Below are 26,108 nucleotides of genomic sequence, written 5' to 3' on the forward strand. Positions count from 1 at the left end.
TGTTTCTTTGCAATTGGAAAAAACTTTATTTTTTTTATTTCATTATGGGAGTAGGAAATATAACTCTGAGAATGCCTTGAAATATATAAAAGCATGCTCATCTTCATGCTCAAATAGACTTAGCCTTCGGGGTTGTCTTGTTATGTAGCCTTATGACATTACACATATAAAAATCTCCTTTTCTTAAATATACCTGTGACTCTTGTTAGTGATGGTTTTAATTGTGTAATGGCAATGTTTGTGTACAGTGTTTGAACCTGACTAAAGATTCGAAAATCCTTGACATTTGTATGGAATTATTCGAGGTGATCTTTTAGCTGTGCAAAAGAACAGCAACTATTTTTACGAGTCTTGTTAATATAATGACTACTGGTTATGGTTTTTAGAGAGTAACTTTGAACCCGTAGTCCCCCACTGGAGGGTTAAGTTTCTACGGATTGGAACACAAGAATATTTAGAAACATAGAAAGAACTGATAAAGAAATGTGGAGTGAATTATCCGTATCTGTTAGTTTTTAAATCGATGTACTTGTCTTTGTAAGTGTACAACAGAAAACTAGTCTAAAATTTCAGTCTATACGGGTGTATGGATCATAGGTGCAGGTGCGGACGTCCTTTAGGGCGGAGGGGCCACGCCCCCCCACTTCTTGCCCCTCATGAAGAGTGTCTGTCAGGCTGAACAAAGGTCAGCCTGACAGACACTCTTCATTTTCAGCTCAGACAGCCAGGAGTGAGACATGCGCAATTTGCGCAGACTCCTGGCTGCCTGAGCTGAACTTTGCATGGCTGAGGAGGTCACAGCTCCTATGGGCGTGACCTCCTTGGCTCAGCAAAGGTGACTCGAGGCCATCCCCTGGGTGACAAGGAAAGCGTCACCCATTGACACTCGCCCTGGGCGCTTCAGGTTTAAGCCCTGAAACGCCCAGGGCGTGTCAATCAGTGAGACTTTGTCACAGAGTGGGGTGGGGTCAGCAGTCTCAGTGACCCCATCCCACTCTGTGACGAGGCTAGGACTGCTGCCTTCCCTCATTGGCTGACCTTCAGCCAATGAGGCAAGGCAGCAGTCCCAACCCTCCTGGGACCTCGAGGCTCAAGGTAAGTGTGTGTGTGATGTTTTAAAATGAATGTTTGGTGCGTGCGTGCATGTTTGAATGTTAGGAGTGTTAATGGATGTGCGTGCGTGTGTGAAAGAATGAGTGTTTGTGTCATGTTTTAAAATGAATGTTTGGTGCATGCGTGCATGTTTCAATGGTAAGAGTGTTGTTAATGGATGTGCATGCATGCATGCGTGTGTGTGAAAGAATGAGTGTTTGTGTGATGTTTTAAAATGAATGTTTGGTGCGTGAGTGTATGTTTGAATGTTATGAGTGTAGGTAATGGATGTGCATGTTTGCGTGAGTGTCTGTGTGTGAAAGAATGAGTGTGTGTGTGTGTGCTTCCTGCCCGCTCCCTTCCTCCTAAAGCTGCCGGCCGCTACTGCATAGGTGTGTAAGTGTTTTTTCTTAGTCTGGGAGTTAAAGCATTCCAGAATCTAGACCCCTAGAAACCCACAGATCTTCCTCCATGTTTCTATCTGTTGAAGGGCCATTCGCTGAAAATGTGTAAGTTGGTTGAATGATGAGTCTTGGCTGGTGTATGTATTTAGAGACTTCTAATAGGATTTTGTGGTATTTTCAGGGACATAATGGACACCCCGCTGGCCCCATAACGCAGGAAATCATGCCTCATAATCTTCAGGGGGGCCCTCAGCTTTGGCTTCTGTTTGTTTTGCTGTTCTACGCTATCTTTTTAACAGTCTGTGCGCTTCACACCTTTGTGCAGCTGCTTGAAGCTTTAAAAAACATGTTGCAAAAAATTCATAAAAGGCCCCTTCAGTTAGTGAATGGGACCCCGTGTCCTAAGAACAACAGATTCCTCCAAGGAGTTTATGTCTATAGCATACCCTGAATTTGTTTTCTTTTTATGAGTGAGCGCAAAGCACTCCGTCCATAAAGTAATCTCTCTTTGGGCTTCAAACCACGCCCAGGTCAAGTCAGTCTCTTTCATTGGTTCCTGGGCTTGCTCTTTAAAATCTGCTTGCTTTCATTTGTGAAAGGCATGCCTTTTCCGGTGTTTAGCCCGCCTACACAGCACTGGTAAACTACTAGAAACACATCGAGCTCGATGTTTTGAGCCTGGTTTCTGGACTACTTTATCTGTTAATTTTCCCTGCAGTGGTTTACACAGCGCAATCGCGCTCCGTTTTTTCTTTTCAATTTCAGCGCAATCACACTGCATTTTACATTGCGCGATCGCGCTCTGTTTTTTTTCTTTTAATTTGTGTGGCAAGAAAAGTTAGGTTAGGAGTTTACAACACAAATAGCTCAAACTCGAGCAAATGCGAGCCCCGTTGCATTGAAAATGCTTGTTTTTTCTGCTGTTGTATATTGCACAAACATGACCCAAAGGTATTGGAGCGCTTTCAATGAACACAAGTTATACTACACAAGTTCACATTCACTTTTTAGACACCTGGAGAGTAAGTTAATTGCCCAGAATCAGAGGATGTTCAGGGGCATAACACAGCCCTGCGCAGCCCATGGGGAACACGGGGGGAAAACAGCCCTACAGAGTCAGCCAAAACCTTTAGAGAGGCCCTATTCCACCCAAAGCCAATGAATATCTGTGACGTATTGGAGACTCTGGGGCTGTTTTTCACTGTCTGCAGGGGGGCACCATCATTTTACATTGTACTACTGTGTGCTTTGAAATTTACCCTGCTACCACAAGGGCCCAGTGAAGAGCTTTCAGGACCAGCTTCAAATAATTGTGTTTTCAAGGTTTCTGGTAGAGTTTGACCACACAAATTTGCAGCTTCTTTTTTTTGCAGAGATTTTTATGGAGCCTTGAGTAGAATATTTTGCAGAAGTCTAGTCACCACATCACACACACCTTTGTCATCTCCACCCAGTACTTGAATTGCATAAAAGGGAGGCATTTTCTATGGATAGACATTTGTAGGATTACATCTATAGTTGCAGCATTGATTTGTGAAGTCATTAAAAGACCCAAGTAAAAAAATATATTCTGATTTCTTAGTTTGTATGTAGCCGTGGCTGCTGAGTAATTCTTGTTGTGCTTTTATTTTCCCTTAAAGGATTTTCTTTTTTGACCCACTAAGGCAGAGTACGTTTTCCTTCACAAACTAGATTGCATACTGTTTGTGTGACTCCTCAAATCTTTCAGTGTATTTTATTCTTATCAGAGTACATTCGGAGATGTACTTGATGAAACTCTGGCATTTTCCCGATGAACTGTAGTCTTGAGGGGTGATTTCAAAGCTGTATGTGCTGCTACCATAAAACTATGCCCCTATGACCCAATGCAAGCTCCCTTGCATTTTGGGGACTTGTTTAACCATTTTTGACAGCGCTGATTTTGCTTTCCTGTCCAGACCTGTTGACACTTCAATTTGTATGCAAGTGGAAAGTTCTTGTTAATGTCTAAAGCTAGTCATGTCCTGGCCATCAAAAGGAGTTAGGGAATGTCAATGACAGCCACCATTTAATCAGGGGTTGTCTAACCAGGATACATACCTATATGGAAGATGTGTGCATAAACATGAATGCCAAAGGATTCTGTGCATTCTGTGCATCTCACTTGATCCCACCAGGTCGTTTAGATCGAGAAATGTATGTATGTACTTAAAAGGTATTTTTCTCGTGCGAACCTAGCGAAATGTCAGTGGAGCACTACACAGGGTCACACACAAGCATGAAGTCTAGGATCGTGTAACAGTGTAAAAATCAGAAACAAATTATTATGCACCCATTGTTTTCACTGCCACCTAAGAGTTGATGAACGCAAAGGCGTGCCTATTGGTAATCTACCTACAAAAACTGTGTGCCGGTAGTGATAGCGAGCACAAAACTGGTGCAAATGTTATTATAAGTAACTTATTTCATAGTTTTTAGCACCATTCAAATTATGGCACGGAAAAATGCACCCCAAAGTCACTGAATAGTATTGTACAATTGTGATTCGCAAACTGAATACACCCTTAAGTTTGAATTTGACTTCTGTGTTAGTTTCCTAAATTGCCTTTGGAGGTAGTCTATTTCAGCAGTATGTTTGTTACAAAATTAGCCTGAAAAGTCAAAGGTCAGATTAGCAAAAAAAATGTTGTCATAAGAAATAGTTTAAATTCCAAAGCTTTGTTCGTTTATGATATAAAACAGGGCAAAGCTCCAATTTAATGATTTGTTTGTATTCTTTCATATATGTTTCATTAACTTTCTATTTTGAATTTGCAGCTGCCGATACCCAATGAACTTATAGATGTGTATAATACTGATCAAGGAATGCCCGTTGCAGACATGGGTCTTACAAGTGCATCGTGCCCGTCCAGTCTTGGTGTGAAAAGGGAAGTTGGAGGTAATGCGGTTTTGTAGAATTTTTTTACCTCGTGCCACTTTCTGTTTTTAACAAGCCCTTTGCCAGAGTTATCTTCATTTTGGGAAAAGAAATTGAGCTAATATTAGTTGAGGAATTCAGACAGTCTGGGCAAGTAGAACCCCAAGCAGATCTTGTTCGGCCTTCTACCTGCACCACTGCCTGTGGTCCCTGCCCAGTGCCCTCCCACACACTGCTAAGGGCACCCGGATGAACGATGCCATGTCCGTGGTTGCTATCCTTCTTGGCATCTAGAGATGATCGCGAGAGTGTGCTGACAGCTCCTCTGCAATTCTCCAGTATGTTTCTGGGCAGGACATCCTGGAGAAGGAACTATTCATGAAGGGGTAGGTCAGTATTTTTTTTAGTATTCCACCAACAGTTGGGTAAAATCAGAAAACTTTGGCCCAGATTTACAAGAATCTGATGCAACACTACTGATGCATGGGATTTCTTGCACACTGCCACCTAACAACACCATGGATGTGCCGTATTTAAAAGATGGCGCACCATGACATATTTTACGCCAATAGCGTCTAAATTATGGCGCATTGATGAACTAACATCAAATATTTTTTTGTTGTTGTCCTCATTCACCACGGCCTCTGAACCACCTCTCTTCCAAAACACTGTTCTCGTCCTCTCAACAAGAGAATGGTCCGTGTCACGGGACTCCATTTAACTCTCATACAATCTTCCGCTGAAATGGGAGAGACCACTGTCAGACAGGAGATCCTAGAGAGAGGTGTATAATCATTGGACAGCCGAAAGAAAAATTGTCATTAAATACCTACTAAATACTTACTACCCACCCATTCAAACAAACTTCAAATAGATTCTCTCTAATCTAGAAAAGGGGCCCAAAAGTTCACCCTTGTCCTCCTAGTATTTCGTAAATTCAAGTCCAGTTCTGAGGTATGTAACACAGCATTAAGCCACTCCAAGTGTGTCGGAGGGGAAACAGACATCCATTTCTTACATATTTCTCTTCTGCCCAACAGAATCACATAAAACAAAAGTTTAAGCCTTTCATTACTTCCCCTTCTGCTCAATAATTCCTCTTCCTGTGGTTGCCCAAATATTATCAAAGGGAGAGATGCTATAATATCCCAACCTAACATGCTCGAGGCCACCCTACATACTTTCTCCCAAAATAAACAAATGTCCGGGCATTCCCAGAACATATGAATATCTGTTGCCACTTCAAGACCGCATTTTAAACATTTAACCACCTGTCCCTTTTTAATTTTAGACATCTTATCCGGTGAAATATAGGCTCTATGTATAGTGTAAAGGTGATTCTTCCTTAATGAGGCTGGTTTTACTACCTCAAACAAAAGTGCCAAAGACTTCTTCCACCACCTATGAACCCGCTCCTTAGGAATAAAATCGCCCCAAAGATCTATAGGCAATTTTAAAACCCCATCTAATCCTTCTAAAATTTCCCAATACCAAACCGCAACCTTTCTTGAAGCTGGGGAGAATAACGGGAGAGAGCCTTCCAAAGCGTTAACAACACCCACACCCCCTTTAACTCCCTGTGACCATTCCTTTATCTGCAAAAACTTCAGAGTTTAGGAACTCCGAAATCTTAGCAATATTTGAGGAGGATGATGAGGGAACTGGGCTTGTGCGACATATGGAGAAAGAGAGCTGGGAACAAAAGTTTTTTTTCTTTTTTTAACAATATAGGCATGCCTCCTGTATAGATTATTTCTTGCTAGATATGCAGTTGAGAGAGGGGGTGGAGGATGTAGTATACCTGCCGTCTCATCTATCTGATCATGCAGCGGTGTTGTTGGATATTGTTCTGTCTCAGAGAACAACTAGTAATAGATGGACATTAGGCCGCTCATTATTATTAGACGATGAGGTTGTATTTCAATTACATAAGGAAACAGAGGTTTGTTTTAGTATCAACGTAGGGTCAGCTTCACCATCAGTTGTGTGGGGCACCTTTAAGGCAGTTATAAGAGGGAGGATTATGAGTATTTCGAGTTAAAAACATAAGTTGTTTAGGAATTAAATAAAATCTCTGGAACAGGAAATGTTAAGGAAAAGGGACAAGCTGGTGGGGCGGGGGGAACGGGCGAGATAGAGGCTTTGAGGATGAAATTAGATGAATTGAGACAACAGTTGGAAAATGTATTACAAGGGAGAATTATAAAAAGGTGGGAGGCAAGTAAACTGGCGCATTTCGAGTATGGTGAAAACGCGGGGAAGTTACCAGCTTGGAAGAGCAAATTAGATAAAGTAAGAAATTACATCAAGGAAATTGAAGTAGATCAGTTATGGGAGAGAGTGACAAATAGTAAGGATATTGAGTTCGTCTTCCAGAATTTTTGTGCTAAACTTTATACAGAGGAATTAGAGGTGGGAGAGGATATGGTTGATGATTGGTTGGGTCCTGATATACTTCCTGGTATTTCACAACAGGAGCAGGAATTACTTAATGGTCCAATAACAGCAGAAGAAATAAGGAGGGTTTTGATTGGGAGTAAGGGTGGGAAGGCCCCAGGGCTGGATGGTATCCCAGTGGAATTATATAAGACATTAGGGGACACTCTTATTCCAGCTTTAACTGAATTATTTGGCGAGATTTTTGAAAATGGAATTGGTATTCCAAGTTCGTGGAATGAGGCGATTATTACACTAATTTTGAAACCAGATAAAAACTCTGCAAAATGTGCATCATATAGGCATATATTGTTGTTGAACAGTGAATATAAATTATTTGCTAAAATATTAGCTGATAGGCTGAATAGGGTAGTGAATAATTTGGTACACCCTGATCAGAAAGGGTTTTCTAGGGGAAGATATTTGCATGAGTTGACTTTCAATTTGATTGGGGCTACAGATTTGGCCACTTCCCTTGAGACACCCCAGGCGATTATTATTATCGATGCAATGAAAGCTTTTGATCAGGTGAATTGAAGTTATTTAAAATCAATTCTAAGATGGGTTAATTTGGGGACAAGTTGTGTGGGATTATTGATCAGATTTATAGGGCCCCTCCGGCTAAAGTTTTGGTTAATGGGAACCTTACAGGATCTATTGCAATTTCAAGAGGCACTAGACAGGGATGTCCACTGCCTCCTGTACTGTTTAATTTGTATATTGAGCCATTAGCTAGGAAGATCAGGCAGAGTTTGTCAATCTCTCCTTTTAGCTGTAAAGGTTGGGAAAATAAAGTAGCTCTATATGCAGGTGATCTCCTTGTATTCACTGATAATTTATCAACAGCTCTAAAATTGGCTGATGGATTTTGTAGTATATCAGGATATAGGGTGAATGTTGAAAAAACAGATACTATGGCGGTCATTCTGACCGCGGCGGGCGGCGGTAGCCGCCCGCCATGCGGTCACCGCCATTTGCCCGCTCCGCTATGCAGACAGTGAAAATCATGCTGGGGCCCTGTGAGGGGGCCCCTGCACTGCCCGTGCCAGTGGCATGGGCAGTGCAGGGGCCCCCAGGGGCCCCATGACACCCGTTCCCACCATCCTGTTCCTGGCGGTAAAAACCACCAGAAACAGGGTGGCGGGAAGGGGGTCGGAATCTCCATGGCGGCGCTGCTTGCAGCGTCGCCATGGAGATTCAGCCCAGCCAGGGGAAATCCGGCGGGAAACCGCCGGATCCCCTTTTCTGACCGCAGCTTTACCGCCGCGGTCAGAATGGGCACTGAAGCACCGCCAGCCTGTTGGCGGTGCATCCGTTGCCCGTGGCCCTGGCGGTTTAGGACCGCCAGGGTCAGAATGAGGCCCAATGTGTTGGAATATGGAGGAAGGCTCAATATATTGTAAGAAGGAAGCAAGGTATCTAGGTATATTGGTGACTCATGATCTTAAACAGCTAGTAGAAAAGAATTAACAAAAATTGTTAGCAGAATGTAAAGGTATAATGCAAAGATGGGCACACCTTCCATTGACAATACTTGGGAGAGTCAGTTTGGTTAAAATGTCCATCCTGCCGAAGTGTAATTTTTTGTTTTTTAGCTATTCCTCTTCTTATGCATAAAGGATATTTGGATAAGAGGCATCAGGTTATAAATGATTTCATATGAGGGTCAAAGGGGCCAAGAATATCTTGGAAAAAATTGCGTAGAGGGAAGGAAAAGGGAGGCCTGGCATTACCAGATTTGAGGTATTATTCTTGGGTTTTTTTACTTAATAATTCAAAGATGTTATTTTTTTGTCCAGACACTACAGCAACGGGTATGATGTTTAAGGCCATGGTTTCAACTATTAAGGGAGCTTCAAGACACTTTTTGTTTAAATTTGGAGACCCTAAGTTTTTCAAAAAGGTTAAGTTGAAAACATTGCGGGGTCTTGCGAAGTGTTGGTATCAGTTAAGATCAGCAGCAAAGGCAACCTATTATAGTTGTAATGCGCCCATTTGGGACTCTCCGGGCACACCAGATTGTTTTAAAGATGTTCTGGCTTTATTAATTAAAAAGGCGGGGATGGAAGTTTGGGGAGATCTCTTTCATGAGGGTATTTTGCTTTCATGGGAAGATTTGAAGAAAGAAACTAGAGGATCCCTGTCTAGACTGAAGTTTTTGCAGATAAAGGAATGGTCAGCAGCAAATATTTTGACGCTTGTGGATCAAAGTGCAAGAAGGCCTATTGACTTCAATGGGTGCATCCATTTAATGCCTGCTTTGAGCAGGCGTTAAAAATGACACCAGAAAGGACCCAATGAAATCTTGCAGATTTCATTGTGCCATATTTGCGGGCCTCCTAATGCCGGAACGCCCCCCTTGCATACATTATGCCTGATGCATGCATAATGGTGTGCAAAGGGTCGCAAAGTGTTGCAATGCATGCATTGCAACACTTTGTAAATATGGTGGGGCTATTTCTGCCTTGTTGAGCCACATTAACATAAAAAAATGAAGCTAGTGTGGTGCAAGGAGGTGCAAAGGCCTCGTAAATCTGGCCCTTTGTTTCATACTCTAGGTGGAAATGATTGCCCACCAACCCGGATGGAATTAAAAAATATGATAACTTCTATTTAGTACTTCACACACAGTCATATTCTTGTTATAAGAGCATGCTTCTGTTGTGGCATAGTTGATTTAGGAACATCTGCAGAACAGCAGATTCCTATACATGCTGGCTTGCTCTCTACCACATATATACATCACCACTCTTTTCCATGGTGCCCTAAAAGAAAGAATGTATTTCAATAAACCCATTGATGGTGAACCCATACTAATGGATTAGCAGTTCAAAAAGTTACATTCAATTATTCTGAACAAGGCTAATAGTAATCTTCAGATGTACACTTCCCAGTCAAAGAGAAGAAAGAGTCCCATTTACAGGCAGTTCTTCAAACATTTGTGTATCAATGCCATAAAATGGATTTGCCATAGCTAATTCTGGGCCATTTTATTGTAAGCAAAATACAGAGAACACAGCAAACACAGCAAAGTTGTTTGCTGCCTCTACAACATGTTTCGGCAGACACCATTGCTTGTTGCAGCGCCATATAATGTGCCCTGTACTTGCACACTGCAGCAAAATCTCAGGTACCTGAAATTAAATTGATGGTTTTGTCGTGCAGTAAGATTTGCCAGCAATGCAGTGCATCGTAAATAGACTAGGTAGTGTGCTAAATCAAAAAAACATGTAATCAAAATGTATCCGTGTGTTTAATAATCAATGGCTGACTCGAGTATAAATAGGTTAATTTGATTTCCTTTTCCATCCGAAGGAGACACGCGGGCAATGGTGAAAGAAAGACAGAAGAAGGACAATCACAATCTCAGTAAGTAAATATTCAAATTGGCACGATTATGTGAAGACATAGGCTCTTTTTGTGTGCATATTGGCAGCATATGTTTTGTATTACAAGGTTGAGTCCTTTCAGAGTTAACATAGCGATAAGGTGTTTCCCACTTGAGACATAGGGCCACATGTTCAAAGCATTTTTCTAGTCACAAACGGGCCGATTCGCAAAAGCGGCCCGTTTGCGACTCGAGAAATGCTTTTTGAGATGTACAAAGCCCAAGCTGCAAGTCGGTAGCTTGTTACCAGATCGCAATTTGGGTTTCGCAATTCGGGGTTAGGAAGGGGCATTTTCAGGGTGTCTCTTCCTAATACCGAATCTAAATGGTATATATGATTGTTTTGTGACAGTCAAAGCGGTCACAAATCAATTGCAGTTAGCACCAATTTCAAATTGGTGCGAACCCATTTGCAAAGGAGAAGGGGTCACCAAAGGACCCCTTCCCCTTTGTGAATGCATGCAAAAACGTTTTTAAGAGCAGGCAGTGGTCCCAGGGACCACTGCCTACTCTTAGATTAATGAAAATGAAACATTGAAATTCTTTCTTTTTAAATGGAGCCTATTTCTTTAAGAAAAACAGGCTGCATTAAAAAAAATAGATTGCTTTATTTAACAGCAATCACAGACACGGTGGTCTGCTGACACCAGCAGGCCACCATCCCTCAAATTTTTGCGATTCCCAGTGGGTCGCAAATTGCAACCTACCACATTAATATTATTGAGGTAAGTTTATTTGCAACTCACCGGAAAAAGTAAAAGAAAGTCAATAGAGTTTCTTACATTTGGAATTGCGATTTCCTAATTGTGATTCGCATGGAATCGAAATTAGGAAATCGCAATTCCATATGTTCATACATGTGACCCTTAGTGAAGTAAGTTTCTTTTCTGTCAAAATGATATTTTGGTATGCCCTTAATTATTCATAGAATAAAATAGCAGCTTGACCACAAAGCATTCTTTTTAGAATTGCTAGCACTGTCATAATTAATCATCACCTCTAGCCTAAGATAGTACTGGTTGGGAGTGTTTATGGGCTTTGGCTGTAATATCTGCTTATCACGTTGGTATCGAGACACAATTGAAAAGTAGCATCTTCTGTCACCATTAAATTTCCTGTGTTTATGAGACCCACAGGATGTATATCTTGGGTTCTGATGATGCAAATTACATACTCTTAAGAATGTCAGTGTTCATGAGGCAAGCACTCAAGCAAGATCCCTTGCTTCAGTTTGAAAGCAGGACAAGACGTTTTCACAAAAGTATTAGTTTCAGTTACAGCATTTTCCTCCTCCCATTGGTAAGTTAATCAATCAATCAAACATTTATAGAGCGAGGTAAATCACCTGTGAGGCTCTTAAGGTGTTGGACCTCTGTGCTGATGCTTGGAGGTATGATCATTCGAACATCCAGGTTTTTAGTTCTCTTCTCAATTGCTGGAGTGACGTTGCAGTCCTGATGCTCAGGGGGAGATCGTTCCAAGCCTTGGCTGCCAGTGTCCTCCGCTGTTGGCTTGATGGATCCGTGGAGTGTCTGCAAGGGAGAGGGAAGCTGATTTGAGGTGTCTAGTCAGTTGGTGGAAGGTTAGAATTTGTTGATGCATGCTGGTCTTTCGTTTTGCGGGTACTTGTAGGGCTGGGTCAGCGACTTAAACTGGCATCTCTTCTGAATCGGGAGCCAGTGTAGTTTTTTGAGATGGGATGTTATGTGGCTCCTTCTAGGGGGCTGAGTACCAGTCTTGCCGCTGAGTTCTGTATTGTCTGGAGTCTCTTCAGGAGGCGTGCTGTGATTCCTACATAGAGCATGTTTCTGTAGTCTAGTCTGCTGGTGATGAGGGCCTGTGCGACAGTCCTTTTAGTGTCTATTCGGAGCCACCTTAAGATATTGGGGAGCATTTGAAGGGTTTGGAAACAGGCGGATGAGACTGTGTCGACTTGTTTCTTAATTGATAACTTGCTATCCAGGATGATGCAGAGGTTGCAGGTGTGGTCTGTTAGGGCAGGGAGTGTGCCGAGCACTGTGGCCCACCATGTGTCTTTCCATGGTGAGGTGTTATTCACAAATATGAGGACTTCCGTTTTTTCGGTGTTGAGTTTGAATAAGTTGTCCTTCATCCATTCCGCTATGTTCATCATGCATCTGTGGAAGTTACACAGTAAGAGGATGAGCTGTGTATTGTCAGCGTAGGATATTATGTTGAGTCTGTATCATCTGATGGTGATGGCCGGAGAGTCCTGTAGGTGTTGAAGAGGGTCAGGCTGAAGGACGATTCTTTGGGGACTCCAAAGATGATCTTCTTGGGCTCTGAGGTGCATGGAGGGATCCTGATCCTTTGGGGTCTGCCGGTGAGGTACAAGGTGATCCATCTAAGGGCATTTCCTTGAATCCTGATGTGGTGGAGTCTGTTGATTGGGATGTGGTGGGAGATGGTGTCAAATGCGGCGGACAGGTCCAGGAGGATGAGGGCTGCTGTTTCCTTATGGTCCAGGATGGCTCTGATGTTATCTGTGGCTGCAATCAAGGCTGTCTCAGTTCAGTGATTAGCTCGAAATCCAGATTGGGAGAGTCCCAGGATGTTGTTGTCTTCTAGGTGTTGGATGAGTTGCTGGTTGCTCAGTTTCTCAAGGACTCTTGCTGGATAGGGGACCAGAGAGATGGGCCGGTAGTTTTTGCATTTCAGATGGGTGGGTGGATGTTTTTTTATGGTGGGGCCTCACTTCAGAGTGTTTCCAGACCTCTGAAAAGGAAGCTGCAGTGATGGAGCTATTCAGGACCTTCCTGAGCTCATTGCTGATTGTTATGTTTCTGAGGTTGAAGACATGGTGGGTACAAGCGTCTATGGGTGCTCCTGAGTGTATGGAGGTCATGATAGAGATAGTGTCTTGACTGAGAAGGTGTTTAGGGTTCATATTTGTGCTTGTGAGCTGGTTGATGTTGTCTGCAGTTTGCATTCAAAGTTTTTGTAGATAGCCGAGATCTTGGTGTGGAAGAAGTCCATGAGGTTGTTGCATAGTTTCTGGGAGGAAGTGATGTCATTCTCTGAGCTGCAGGATTGGTGAACTCCTACACAATGGTGAAGAGTTATTTGCGGTGGTTTGTGCTGGCATTGATGTGGTCTGCTAGTGCATTATTTTGCCATTTTCAGGAACAATGTCACAAATTTAGGCTCTCGTTTGTTATATGCTTCTCTCACCTACATTACAAAAATGCAACTTCTCACTGAAAGTATTAATGTCTTACTGCTTTTTATCCATCCCCCTGAATCTTTATAACACTTTGCAATCTGGTAAATAACTCTGTAACTCTGATTTTGCCGTCTTGACGAGCTGTATGTATTCGATAATGAATACAGTAAGTCACATATTAACTCTTTCAATCCTCTTACCGACATTTGACACTTACTGGTACGTTGTGAGAAAATAACTTAATTAGGTGTGAAGATTGTTTGTTCCAGATGTGCCAAAATTGGACAGGCAAAAGAAGTGAAAAAGACGACAATTTTGCAAAAAGTCAGTCACTGAAACTTGACCATGGGATCATGAATTCAAGACGTTCTCCTTCATTCTTACCTCTACAAGTCAGAATCAAATGATAAAATATCACCAGGGAAAAACTGTTACGTTATGGTATTGGTATTTCTCCAGGCAGTATTGCAATATGGTAATTTCTCAAAACTGAGAATGTGACCCTAAGATCTAATTTCTCCTTCTGGTAGGCTAAATCAAATCTACTGCTCCACTGAAAATGGCACTCATAGATGCAATTCCAAATTCACATTTGGCATGCCTTTTTTTCTTTAAGTATTATTATATTTCTCAAAGTTAGGAAATTAAATGTGCATGGTGGGTTCAAAGGCTTGTTAGAATCAATGTGTCAAGTAATAAAGCAGCAGCTCATGCAAGGAAACTGCTTCAGGCAGTTTTCTTGTTTGACAGCTGTTCACCATCATTGGTTTTAAATTTAAATGAGCATCCCACTGCAATAACTTGGAGATTTGTGGTCATTGGCCACAGGAGCCCAATTAGTTAGGCACAGAACATCTGGGACCTCATTATATAAAGGGCATACTGTCACTCTTTGTGCTGTTGTGAACCATGAACTATGTGCGCTATGTCCAAGCAGGGACAGGGCACTGTATTACAGACATTGTTTACCCTCCGGGGAAGATACAAACTTGTAGATGCCTTGGGGGAAGCTAGTTGAAACAGCTGCTTCTTCTTTCTCAGTCCAGGCAGCCCCTAGCATACTACTTCAAAGTAAGATAAAGATCCCCCCTGCAGGTAGGTGCAGTGAATGATTGCACCAACCTGCAGGGGACTGTCAGGAGAGTCTATGGGATCCTCTGTCCCTCACTCTAGGCATTTTCCCCCAGGGGGTGTACTTAATGTTCACCACCTCTTGGTGTGGCGTATACTAATTGTGCCATCTAATGATCACTTTTCCTCTGCACCTGGATCTATAATGCAAGACTGGTACTGAAGTGTATTGGTTCCTTCATTTGCATGGGGCCATTCTTTAATGTCGCTTTTGTTGGAAGTCTAAATCTTCCAGTGGGGCAAGCTTGGAAGATGTATTCAACTAAGTCCTCTCAAAACCATACCTTTGCTGCAAGGTTCTAATGAAGCTCCAGAGTTCTTAAGAGTCCAAAAAATATTTATAAAACTTTATGAACAGTTCCTCTTGGTCTCCTCTAAGACTACAAAGAACTGAGGGATAGAACTTAGGGTACAGCGCTCACTCTAACAGAGGTCACCAGCAGAATCCAGATCAGGTTCAGTTGCTACTGGTCAGCAAGTAATTTCAGAAAAATGTGCTTGTTGTGTACTGGCAACCACAGAGGAGATGATTCAACTGATCTCTAGACTCCACTTTCAGTCCTGGGAACAATTAGGAGGCAGGTCCTGACAATGTGGCCTCCACACAGGTCACAGAAAACAAGTACAGTCCTCTTCTGTTTATCCACAGGTCCAGATGTGTTTTCATGACTTGGGGTTGAGGTGACACTTCAGTAGGATTCACTAGCCAGTGGAAGAGGGTGACTCCTGGAAAACTCTTAACCAATGAGAAACAAGTACCTAAGGTCAACCTTTCCCACTTATGCAGCACACTTTTCAGAGTGAAATCCAGCATGTCAGAACCCTTCTTCCCCTTGAGCAGATGGGTGAATGAGACAAGAATTTGTAAAAAGTGTTTTATAGGTAATGGTGCTCACAGAGTCACACCTAATATGTAAACATACAGGTCTGTACAATGGTGCTTCTAGTAGGGGAGATCCCTTCAACTCCCCCAACAACCCTTAGAAAAGGGTGCAACAAATTTAAATAATAGTCCAAGGCACACGTTCCAAGTTCAAATAAAGTCTATGTCAGTCTTTTTTGTATTCTCCAATCCCATCTTGCTGTAATTCTTGCTTGTAGAGTTCTCTTCTGATCAATACAATCCCAGTTCCTCACAGTTTGAGCCACCGTTTCAGCCACAAGAATTTGCCTATGGAAATAAGCAGACCTCAGACATCTGTCTAGGTAAATAAGTATGTCTCTTTTCCTCAACCACAAGAAACTGGTTCTGGGACCAGCTCCCACTTTAACTGGGTTGGTTTCAAGCTGGCTACACCCTGGGATGAAAGGGCTTCTCTTCAGCAGGTCTAATTATATGCTTAACTAATAATGAACTGGCTCCAACCTGGTCCCTTTGAAGTTAATGACGTTTCTGAACTTTCCCTAACAGCCCTTTCTGAGATGAGAGGAATCACAATCCAGACATGCAGGTATACCTGTCAAAAGGACTAAGCTATTGTCCCTGCTCTGAGAGTACTTGTCATACCTTATTAAGAGTAACACACTGATAGAGGCTAACATTTGGTAGGCAAATGCTAATTAGACTACTATTTTATGGCTTTACTTGAAAGCTAAATATGGCAGTTAGGAATTAGGCAATTTTGTCATATTTTGGGAGTCAGAGAACAGACACAAGGGACTGGACAGCAGAGATTGAAGCGTTCCTATGGAAAATGTTTCTCATTTGCAAATCAAATACCATCCCATCTCACATGCTGTTGTTCTGATCCTTGGTTAGTAAACACTAATGGGGTCATAAATTATTGATACATCTCACTGCACTCACAATTAGGAGGGGAACCATTTTCACACACCCTCTTTATCGTCATTCTTAATGAGCCACAAAACCTCTATTGTGAGGCAGGAAGTGATTTCTGACTTTTACATTGTGCTTAGCACGCAGGTCATCACCTTTCTGTGGTGGCAATTCTGTGATTTTGAAAATACCAGGTATTGGGCCCCCAAATTGGTTTAGTACATCTGACTTTTAGCTCATTAAGAAGTAACATTTATTCAAATTAATCTCTTCTTTTTTAAGTAAAAGTGAATTATGCTTTGTTAAGTGACAATAGCGTGCCAATAAATTCAATAAAGTCGATGTTACAAATTATCAATAGTGTCAGTCCTACCAGTTGATTTTAGCAGGAAATCGCTAAATGCTTCTGTAATAGACACAACACAAGAATGTTACTATTTTTTGAGAGAGGGAAATACAATGACTATTATTACTGGGATGAGGCTTGAGACAGCATGCATCCAGCCATGTATCCCCCCCATAGTGAGTTTAAAATGTTTTTTATTTTTTTGCTTCAGAACACACAACAATCATGTGGGTGTGCTGAACAACCACTGTGACATGGAATGCGACATCAAGAGGGCTTTTGTGCACCCTCCTTTATTAAGCATGCTTTTTACATACTTACTATTCTGTGGAGAATCAACAGTCATAGCATCAAACATATTAATAGTAGGAGGGCAGATCTTTTTACCTTCTGCCTAACATGGAGATATTTCTTGCTTCATTTACATGATACATAGATGTCTCATGTATTATTGAGTCTGTATGCAAAGTTGGATGTACATGGAGTGCATGTCTTTTGCTTGCCTGATGCCAATCAATAATTCATTTTGCTTTGCTGTACAGGTGTGATACCTAAAATGGAGTGTTGAGAGAGCCTTTCAAACAGTAAGATGAATTTCAGAGCTTCTCCAAAGGATATCAGAGGCCCTTTGTAGTTGAGCAGGCTCCAGGATGTGGATAACATAAGACTGAGAGTCTCTTGTTAGTTCAGGGACAGTCCTTTACCTCTTCCTGAGCCATTCTTCACCAGACATGATATCCTCAATAGGTTAAACAGTAAACAGGTGAGGAAGCCTTTCCCCCTTTTCCACATTTATTTGGGTCTTCCCTGACAGGGACTCCATGCCCCATCCCTACATGACAAAAACTGTGGTTTGACCAGTCTAGGAGGAATATTCAAAAGTAATGAAATGCCTGAAAATGCCTGAAACCAGTCTCAGAGCCAAACCTGTGGAATGTACAATATATGGCTGTCAACTTGGTATACGTTTGTGGAGGAAACCATTATTTTTGTGCTACAATTTCTCAGTGACATGAGGGTTCCACACTATCTTTTACAGATCTTTGTGGTTCAGGGTTGAGGATCACTGATTGCCAGCTCCCCTTTTCAATGTTCAAAAACAGGAAGCTGGAGCTCTGCATTCTGCCAAGAAGAGCTACATGAGACTGCCTTGAAAGAAGGAGCTCACTGACTTCAGAAGAGGGCTTTTGAAGGTGCCCTCGAATGAGGAGAAGGATGCTTAAAGAAAGAGGGCTATAAGGAGCTGCGCAAAGAGAATTACAGTTGGCCTGCTATAATCCAGGAACTCACTGCACCACCAGTTAATGTTGTGAAGCCTAGAGACTCTGGTTTGCCTGTGGTATGCCCTCAAGCAAGATAACACTAACCCCAATTTGTGCTTGCATCTATGATTTAAGGAATTTGTCTTCCTGGTTTACTGAACCAGGCAGAAGCGATCAGCGGTGGTGAATATACCCCTATAGAGAGAGCTGTTACAAGTAACAAGGAGAAGTATTGGCACTACAGAAGACTGACTTTGCAAAAGCATTTTATAAAGCAGCATCTGTGATAACTTGGCACTACAGCAATTCATAACCATACTCAGCAGTTCAGCAACTCAGGGATAGCTTCTCACTTATGTGGGTAGTGAATTTGAATATTGGGCCCAATGAAGATTCAATGAAGAAGAATTTCCTCCCACTCAGTGGGCATGAGTGATTGTCACTCTTGTAACCTGTACCTGTGCTTCCTCTTCTCATCCAACACAGGGCTACATACTAGTGCACGACCACACTGATGATTGACAATGAAGAGACCCCTGCTGCAGTAAGAAAAGTGTGTGACTGTGCATACAACCACAAGGAGCAACCCCCTACTTTCAATACATCCCAGAAAATGCTTTCACATCACACAAACAACAAATAAGGTTCTGTGCACAGCCAAGACTGCAGAGTATAAACAAAGCCTTTTATATATTGGGGTAAAAATTACTGTGTTGTGGCCACTGCCTAGCCTATAGTCCATGCCTGGAGGAAGTGAAAGGGAAATATCCCCCCAAGCCTTAAGGTTTAATATTGATGAGGATCCTGGGTAATAATCAGCATGCATTAAGCCATCAGGGTACTACAACACACATTAGTTTTGCCATTGTATTGCATGTTTAGTAGTTAACTGTGCACCTTGATTAAATTACTTCTTAAGTAGAAGCTCTCTTCAACAGATGGACCATGAGGTGATCCCTATGATATGTTTCATTGAATTCTGAGTTTTGATCCCACACCACCTTCCTGAAAAAGTCTTGAATTGCTTGACTTTGTTACCATTAGGATCAAGTGCTAAAAGGGCAGACTTGGTAGTAAGTGTTTGGTACAAAAGTATGTTACATTACTATATTCTAAAATGTCCAGAACTGGGGGACAGGAGTACTGCTCCAGATCTAATTCACATGAAAGATTAAAATAAATCAGGCAGACATGCTTGTAAGGCAAACATAGTCAGAAAATAGTGGGGACATACACATTTCATTCACCTGAGCTGCGATTAAAGTGCTGGCACCTCAAACCATGTATGGTTTTGAGTTTGGTATTGTGCAAGCTATGGTTTCAAGGCAGCAGAGCCAGTTACATGCTGTTGTGCATAAGTGCAGGTGCCAGATTTTCTGAAAGAAGTTTCTGCTCACACGTCAAGGAAGTGAAAGGTCCAGCTGGCTAAGATTGGGAGATAATCCATGATAGTTGTGATGGAGAGAGATTTGTTTAGAGTTCAACGAAACATGAAATCACCAGACCATATACCAAAAATACCTCTATGAGAGAGAGAGAACCCTAAAAAAAAAGGACTCTATTTGATTCCATCTGCAATCACAAACGATAAATTACACATGTTTTTCAGTGGCCCTGAAAAGAAATAATGAGTACTCTTTTGTCTTTATAGTTGAACGAAGAAGAAGATATAATATCAACTACAGAATCAAGGAACTAGGCACACTTATTCCGAGGTCCAATGATCCGTGAGTAATAATGCCTTTATACTTTTTATTTGTGTTACTTAATCTCAGATTCTCAATAACTAACTTTCTTGGTCATGCAATGTGAGATTAGTCAACAGCCTCTTTCTCTTCTCCTGAGAAGTACTGTTAAAGTAAAATAACAGAACTTAACTTGCATCTGCAAAAGGAGCAAATTACCTGTAAGTATTTTAGAGCTGTAATTTAGATGTGTATTGTTACTCATCTCAATGATATTGACTATAACAATATCAGGATGAAAACAGGCTGAGTAGACCTGCTGGGAATCTATGCTGTGACAATGTGGTCAGACACACTTCCCTGAAGTAGATGTAATAGTCCACTGAGTAACCTGGCCTGGATGAGTTTTGTATCATACTAAGCATGTCACTTCTTGCCTTTCACGTTTTTTTTTGACGATATCTCAGGTTATGAAAATGTAATTTTATTGGGTATGGAAATTGGTGTTAATTTGGATCTTTGGCAGGGGCGGCTCCTCTGCTAAGGCGGAGGAGCATTGCAAGTGCATCTGACTCTATTGGTTTCTTTGTGTTAGTTGATAAAGGGACGCGTTTAAGGGTCGATGGACCTTTTAACTCATTTATGATGTTCACACCTTAAGTCCATACATATCATAAATATCATCAAACAAACAATACAAAAATCTTTGGAGTCAGTAACTTTCACGCACCATAACCCATTAGATCACGAAAACCCACACGTTTAGTGTCAGTTAGAAATATTTTTTTTCCTAGATTAACAATGCTAGTATCATGTAAATGACTCTCAAAATCACCTGATATACGTATATAAACAACACTTATTGACCATGAGATATGTGTTGATGAATGTGTGAATCTTCTAAAGAATCTCAACTTAACTAAAGTATTAATAACTAATCCCTCTAAAGCCAAAGTACAAATCAACAATAAGAGTAATTCCACAATGGGAATAACGTACATTTGAATTCAGCAATTGAGTAACATCAACTAGCAATTTAGTTGAGTGGAGAACATCTCTCTAACATCAGATATCCATCAGCATGTTTGGGCTTCATGCTAAAAGATTTAGCCAACATAAATTTGGAAAACATCTATCTATGGCTCTACCCAAAAGCAGCAGTTGGTACCTAGAAACAAAAGAAAAATCAACAATAAAGACATTAGCAATTTGATACACCTTTCCTTATGGCTCAGCAAGCTGTGATAATCTTCGTCAGGCGGACATCAGTTCAAGCAGCATCAGCAACAGGACATGAAAGGGGTATTTGGTTCAAAATCGGGGACTCTCAGCTCTCTGAACAAATAGAAAGAAGTGTCTAGGTTAGGCAGCATTTAGCATCATAAGTCTATGCACATTAAAGTTAAAGATCAGAATTCTGTAAGTAAGAGAATTATCAAAGGTGCAGCGAGCTCTGAGCATTGAATGCAAAGGTGAGCACCAGTATTACGCATGGAGAACAAAAATAAGTGAGAGTGGGGATTAGAAGTCTGAGTGCAGTGCAGTTAAATTAAAATCGGCCCACATTGTCATTGATTAAAGAATCATGAAATAGCCATTAGTCCAATCAAATTATTATTTCAAATCAAAGACATAACTAAACAGTCTTTCACACGGTGATGATTGGCTACTCTTCTTCATTCGACTCATCAAGAATCAACTTTAACATCCTTCCATCGTTCTTTCAGTACATCCATTGTTAGCTCCTGGGAACATCGCTTTCTCACACGCTTCAAATTAACATTTGTAACAGTTTAGAACATTCAGGTTTCTACACACATTTTCTCACGAGAAAACAATTTGCTACTACTATGATTTTGTCAACCTTCAGTTATCACAATAAATCTTTATTATTCAGCAACCATGAGATCATATTTTATTCTGACATTGCATTTTTGACATGAGGAAGTGCATTACTATGGCCCCGACCTCGCTAACTTGAGGCCTAAAGTTAATTTAAGCAAATACATTGTATTTAATCGTAAGTATAACATACTACTGCGAATTTTACATTCATATAAGTTCTGAATAAACAATAATACGCTTTTAATAAAACATTACATTATAGGTGGTGGCCATTCAAGTGGACATATTTTTGAGTTGCACATAATTTTCTGTGTTAATTCATTTTCTATGCAGATTCAAAATACAGACTATATTAAAAATGTATTAGTAATAATTTCAGCGCTCACAGCATCGCCCGCTGGATTTTCAAAATAGGAAAAATAAATTGATAATAACATTTGCTACGTTATTATCATTTTATTTTTCCTTGCAGTAAAGGGTGGGGCCAGCTGAGCTGGAAGGAGGGGGCCGGAGGAAGGCTATGCACCAAATGTGTGGGCCAGCCAAACAGACATGTGCACTTTGCTTGTTCTCTCCCTGTCTACATTGAACAGCCGAGTGGAGAACATGCCCAGGCTTCCACTCCCAGTCTGAGCGGCGAAGCAGACCACTTAGACCAATCGCGACGCTGCTGTCATGCTACTGATAACTGTGTCGTGATTGGCTGGGAGCCTGTATGCACCTGGGAACAAGAAGAGGACGGAGGGGAGACGAACACGTCTTCCCTTGAAGCTAAGTGTTTTTTCTTTTCATTTTTTTTAACCCCCCATCCCATTGTGCCCTTTCCCACCCCACCACCCCGTTCAGTGGCAGCCGACATTGATCCTTGGTCAATATATTTATTGTATTAATCCAAGTTGATTAATTTAGAAATGGATGCACACACAAAGTATACATTATTCTATCAGAGGTTAATGTTAGGACAGTAAAAAAAAGTATCCTGAATGTTAAAAGTGGGGGCATGGCACACACTCATCACTTTTCAATTTTGACTACAAACATGAGTAGTATAATATACTACATCTAAAGCGTCATGAATCCACCGTTAATGACTAGCGTTAATGACTAGCCATTTGCATTGAAACATGTGATCCTTCACTCTAAAATATGCAATGTTTACATCAAGCTAATCGTAAAGGAACACAACAATACCTTATCAAGATAATGTTGTTATATATGAGTGTCCTCAAGTGCGGTACAATGTGCAGCTGCACAGTCAGCATTGGTATATTGGTACACCATACTGTTTATTTGTGATGTAATGTTTGAGTGCAGATTTCGTCCCATGCCCCCTGTTGCAACAACAGGCAACATAGCAGTTCAAGCACTTCGTCTTCCTGATGTAGGACGTACGTCTTAGGTACTCTGCGAATATTAAGCAAAGATTCTCCTTAATTAGACCATATAAGAAAAAAAGCTGAAACCTATTTTCAAGCATCTTTAGGTACTGACCCAAAACTGTGATTATCTCGCCATCCAGAACTGTGCCTGACACTAGATTGCCTCTTCTTCAGCCGTCCAAGGTGAACTTTTCAAAACTTGCCCACTACATATTTGAGGTTGGCTACCTCAAATTCAGTATGACTAGTACATCACATATATTATATACATGCAGCTGAATGTAGTTAAAAGGCACTGCAGTCATGGTTGAAATAAAGTAATTTCCAACGTGTGTTTCCTCACAAAGTGTGTGCTGCCAAAGTCACTTTTAAAATTCAAGAGTCTTGATAGAAATGGTTTCAACGTATGGGACATGTATTTCTACATCCCTTATTCCATATACACCCACTGTATGGTCCTACACCCTAATAACCAGAATAACCCATCATCTACCTGCATCAAGATAACCCAAGACTCATAACGCAGGCTTGTTTTCTGTAAGGAAGAAGTTTGTCCTTCTTTTCTTGTATTTGGGAAAAATGTGAAACAATGAAAAAAAAAAAAAATGGTCTTAATGATAATACACATTCATTAGAGCTGCATTATAATTGCTTAAAATGTTTTTGTAGCGTTTTATTGTTTTAAACAAAATAAATACGAATAGAATAACTTACATTGGATTGGATTTCTGTTTTGTCTACTAGAGCCAGTAGATTACTCAACAATCCCATGAAACTCATTAATCAATCACAATGAATTGGTTCAGTCCCTATATTATGTAAAAACTGTAGCCACTCCTTTACAGAAAAACCTTCAGACCACCTAACCCCTCCAACTATCATCCTACCCCTGCCCTGCCCCAATAGTAAGAACTCTTCAACAACTTGTATTCAACAAGCTCACTTTTTTACAATAGTATCCACATCCTACTTCACCCCTGTAAAATGGATTATATTGTCTCTAGTATAAAGAAAACGCTTTATCCAAGTCTCCAACTTTCTCACTGTTGCTCATCAGAACTGTCAGAAAGTAGATTATCTATTGGGGTTGATAGCAGTCCACCACAAGGAATAAGACCAAGCTTAGTTCCCTGGTAGCTATAGCACAGAGCAGACATGTTTAGCTTAGCAAAATGTGTAAAGTATTTAGCAGTAAAAACAGTAAAATAGTCAAAAGGCAGCACAATGAAAATAACACAGCCATTTTATAAAATGGAGATATGAATTCCTTATTATCTGGTATCTACTCTTTCTAGTGTGTTCTACTTTTAAATACCATGTACCCTGACATGTAGATTACAAAGCCTACATAGGAAATGCATATTAATATTCAGAAGGCGATTTTTAATTTGTCAAAAAGGTTTATTTTGATGGGTCGAATTGCACAGGGAGTCCAACACACAGTCAAAACATGGGAAGCAGAGGCAAAAAAGAACTGGCATCCTTGGCATGGTCTCCCCTGTCTTTTTTGCCTCTGCTTCCCATGTTTTCACTGTGTGTTGGACTCCCTGTGTAAATTGTATGTGTAATTGACTTTTCCATGATTGGCATATTTGTTTTACTAGCAAGTCCCTAGTAAAGTGCACTAGAGGTGCCCAGGGCCTGTAAATCACATGCTACTAATGTGCCTGCAGCGCTGGTTGTGCCACCCACATGAGTAGCCCTGTAAACATGGCTTAGACCTGCCACTGCAGTGTCTGTGTGTGAAGTGTTAACCTGCCAATCTGACCTGGCAAATGTATGTACTTCCCAGGCCCAAACCTTCACTTTTTATACATGTTACGCACCCCCCTATGGTAGGCTCTAGGTAGCCCCATGGACAGGGTGCAGTGTAAGTTAAAGGTGGGACATGTACTGGTGTGTTTTACAAGTGCTAACAATGAAATACTGCTAAATTCATTTTTCACTGTTGCAAGGCCTATCTCTCTCTTTTAAGTGTAGTTTCCCTTTGGGAGCAGATTGAGATTTGGAGTTTGGGGTCTCTGAACTCAAAATTTTAAAATACATCATTTGGTAAAGTTGTTTTTTAGATTGTCAGTTTCAAAATGCCACTTTTAGAAAGTGGGCATTTTCTTGCTTAAACCATTCTGTGACTCTGCCTGCTTGTGTATTCCCTGTCTGGGTCAGACTGACAGATGGGATGTTTGTGATTCCCTTATAGACAGTGACACAAAGGGAGCTGGGGTGTAGCCTGCATATCCTGATGGGCCATCTAGGCTAGAGTAGAGGGAGGGGTGCTCACTTACACCTGAATGGGTTGTGCCTGCTCTCACACAATGCAGTCTCCAACCCCCTGGTGTGAGTCTGGAACCAGGCCTGGGCAAGGCAGTATGTTGTGAACAACAGAGACTTTCCTTTGAAGTTTGCCTACTTCAAAGGCAGAAAGGGGTATGAGTAGTGGACCTAGAACCCCAGATTTTCAGATTACTTCTGGAACCAAGAGGGACTTCTGCCAAGGAGAAAAGCTGGAGGAAGAGTCCTGCCCCTCTGCCTGTGACTGTGCTTTGCCGGGTTGGCCTGCAGGTGCTGCTTCTGCCTGAAAGAGGACAAAGACTGGACTTTGTGGTATATTCCTGCTTGTGAAGAATCTCCAAGGGCTTGGACTGAGCTTGCCTCCTGTTTTGAAGTCTCAGGGCCATCAAAGACTTCATCCGCCAGCACTTGGACTCTCTGTTGAAGCTCTTGCCCTGCCAACTGGGGCCCTCTCCAGTCCAAGGGCCCTTGAAAGGTGAAACTGGTAGAACAAGTATTGAAATCCATGCACAGGAAGCCATGCGCGGAAACTTTTGATGCACCACCTGCAACGCGGCTATAAAAATGATGCAGCACCAGCCTCGCGGCTTAAATCGATGCCTCATCTCCATCATGGCTGCAGAAATGATGCAACACTCACTTGCGGCTGCTGAAAATAGCGCAAAACCCATGCAGCACGGTTTTCCATCACTGTGAAGCCGGATATCTCAGGCATCGCTGCTGGGCATCAAAGTCATCGTAAACCTGCACGGATCCGAGGTGCCCCGTCTGGAAATCAACGCATCGCTCACTTGCGGGAGAGAAAAACAACACATTGCCTACCCGACCAGAGAAGAAACGACTCACGACCTCACTTGCGAGGAAGGAATCAACGCATCACTGACTTTTCCAATGCCAGCTCACCTGTGCGGCTTTACTTTTGACGCAAACCAGGTACTTTGTGTAAAAACAACATTGCCATTGTTTTCTATGGAGTAAGTCTCTTTTCACT

General features: G+C 41.5%; 1 protein-coding gene across 6 annotated transcripts in view; it reads left to right on the forward strand.

Annotated features, from left to right (window-relative positions):
• Window positions 1–26,108, forward strand: part of TFEC (transcription factor EC) — a 612,796-nt gene that overhangs the window by 540,721 nt on the left and 45,967 nt on the right. For all 6 annotated transcript variants that reach the window (XM_069228932.1, XM_069228931.1, XM_069228936.1 and 3 more), the window contains 3 exons: window positions 4,293–4,413; window positions 10,144–10,197; window positions 19,568–19,643. In XM_069228932.1, the coding sequence (XP_069085033.1) occupies window positions 4,293–4,413; window positions 10,144–10,197; window positions 19,568–19,643 (251 nt within the window). The remainder of the gene's footprint in view (window positions 1–4,292; window positions 4,414–10,143; window positions 10,198–19,567; window positions 19,644–26,108) is intronic.

The sequence above is a fragment of the Pleurodeles waltl genome, chromosome 4_1, assembly GCF_031143425.1.
Source record: "Pleurodeles waltl isolate 20211129_DDA chromosome 4_1, aPleWal1.hap1.20221129, whole genome shotgun sequence".
Lineage (NCBI taxonomy): Eukaryota > Metazoa > Chordata > Amphibia > Caudata > Salamandridae > Pleurodeles > Pleurodeles waltl.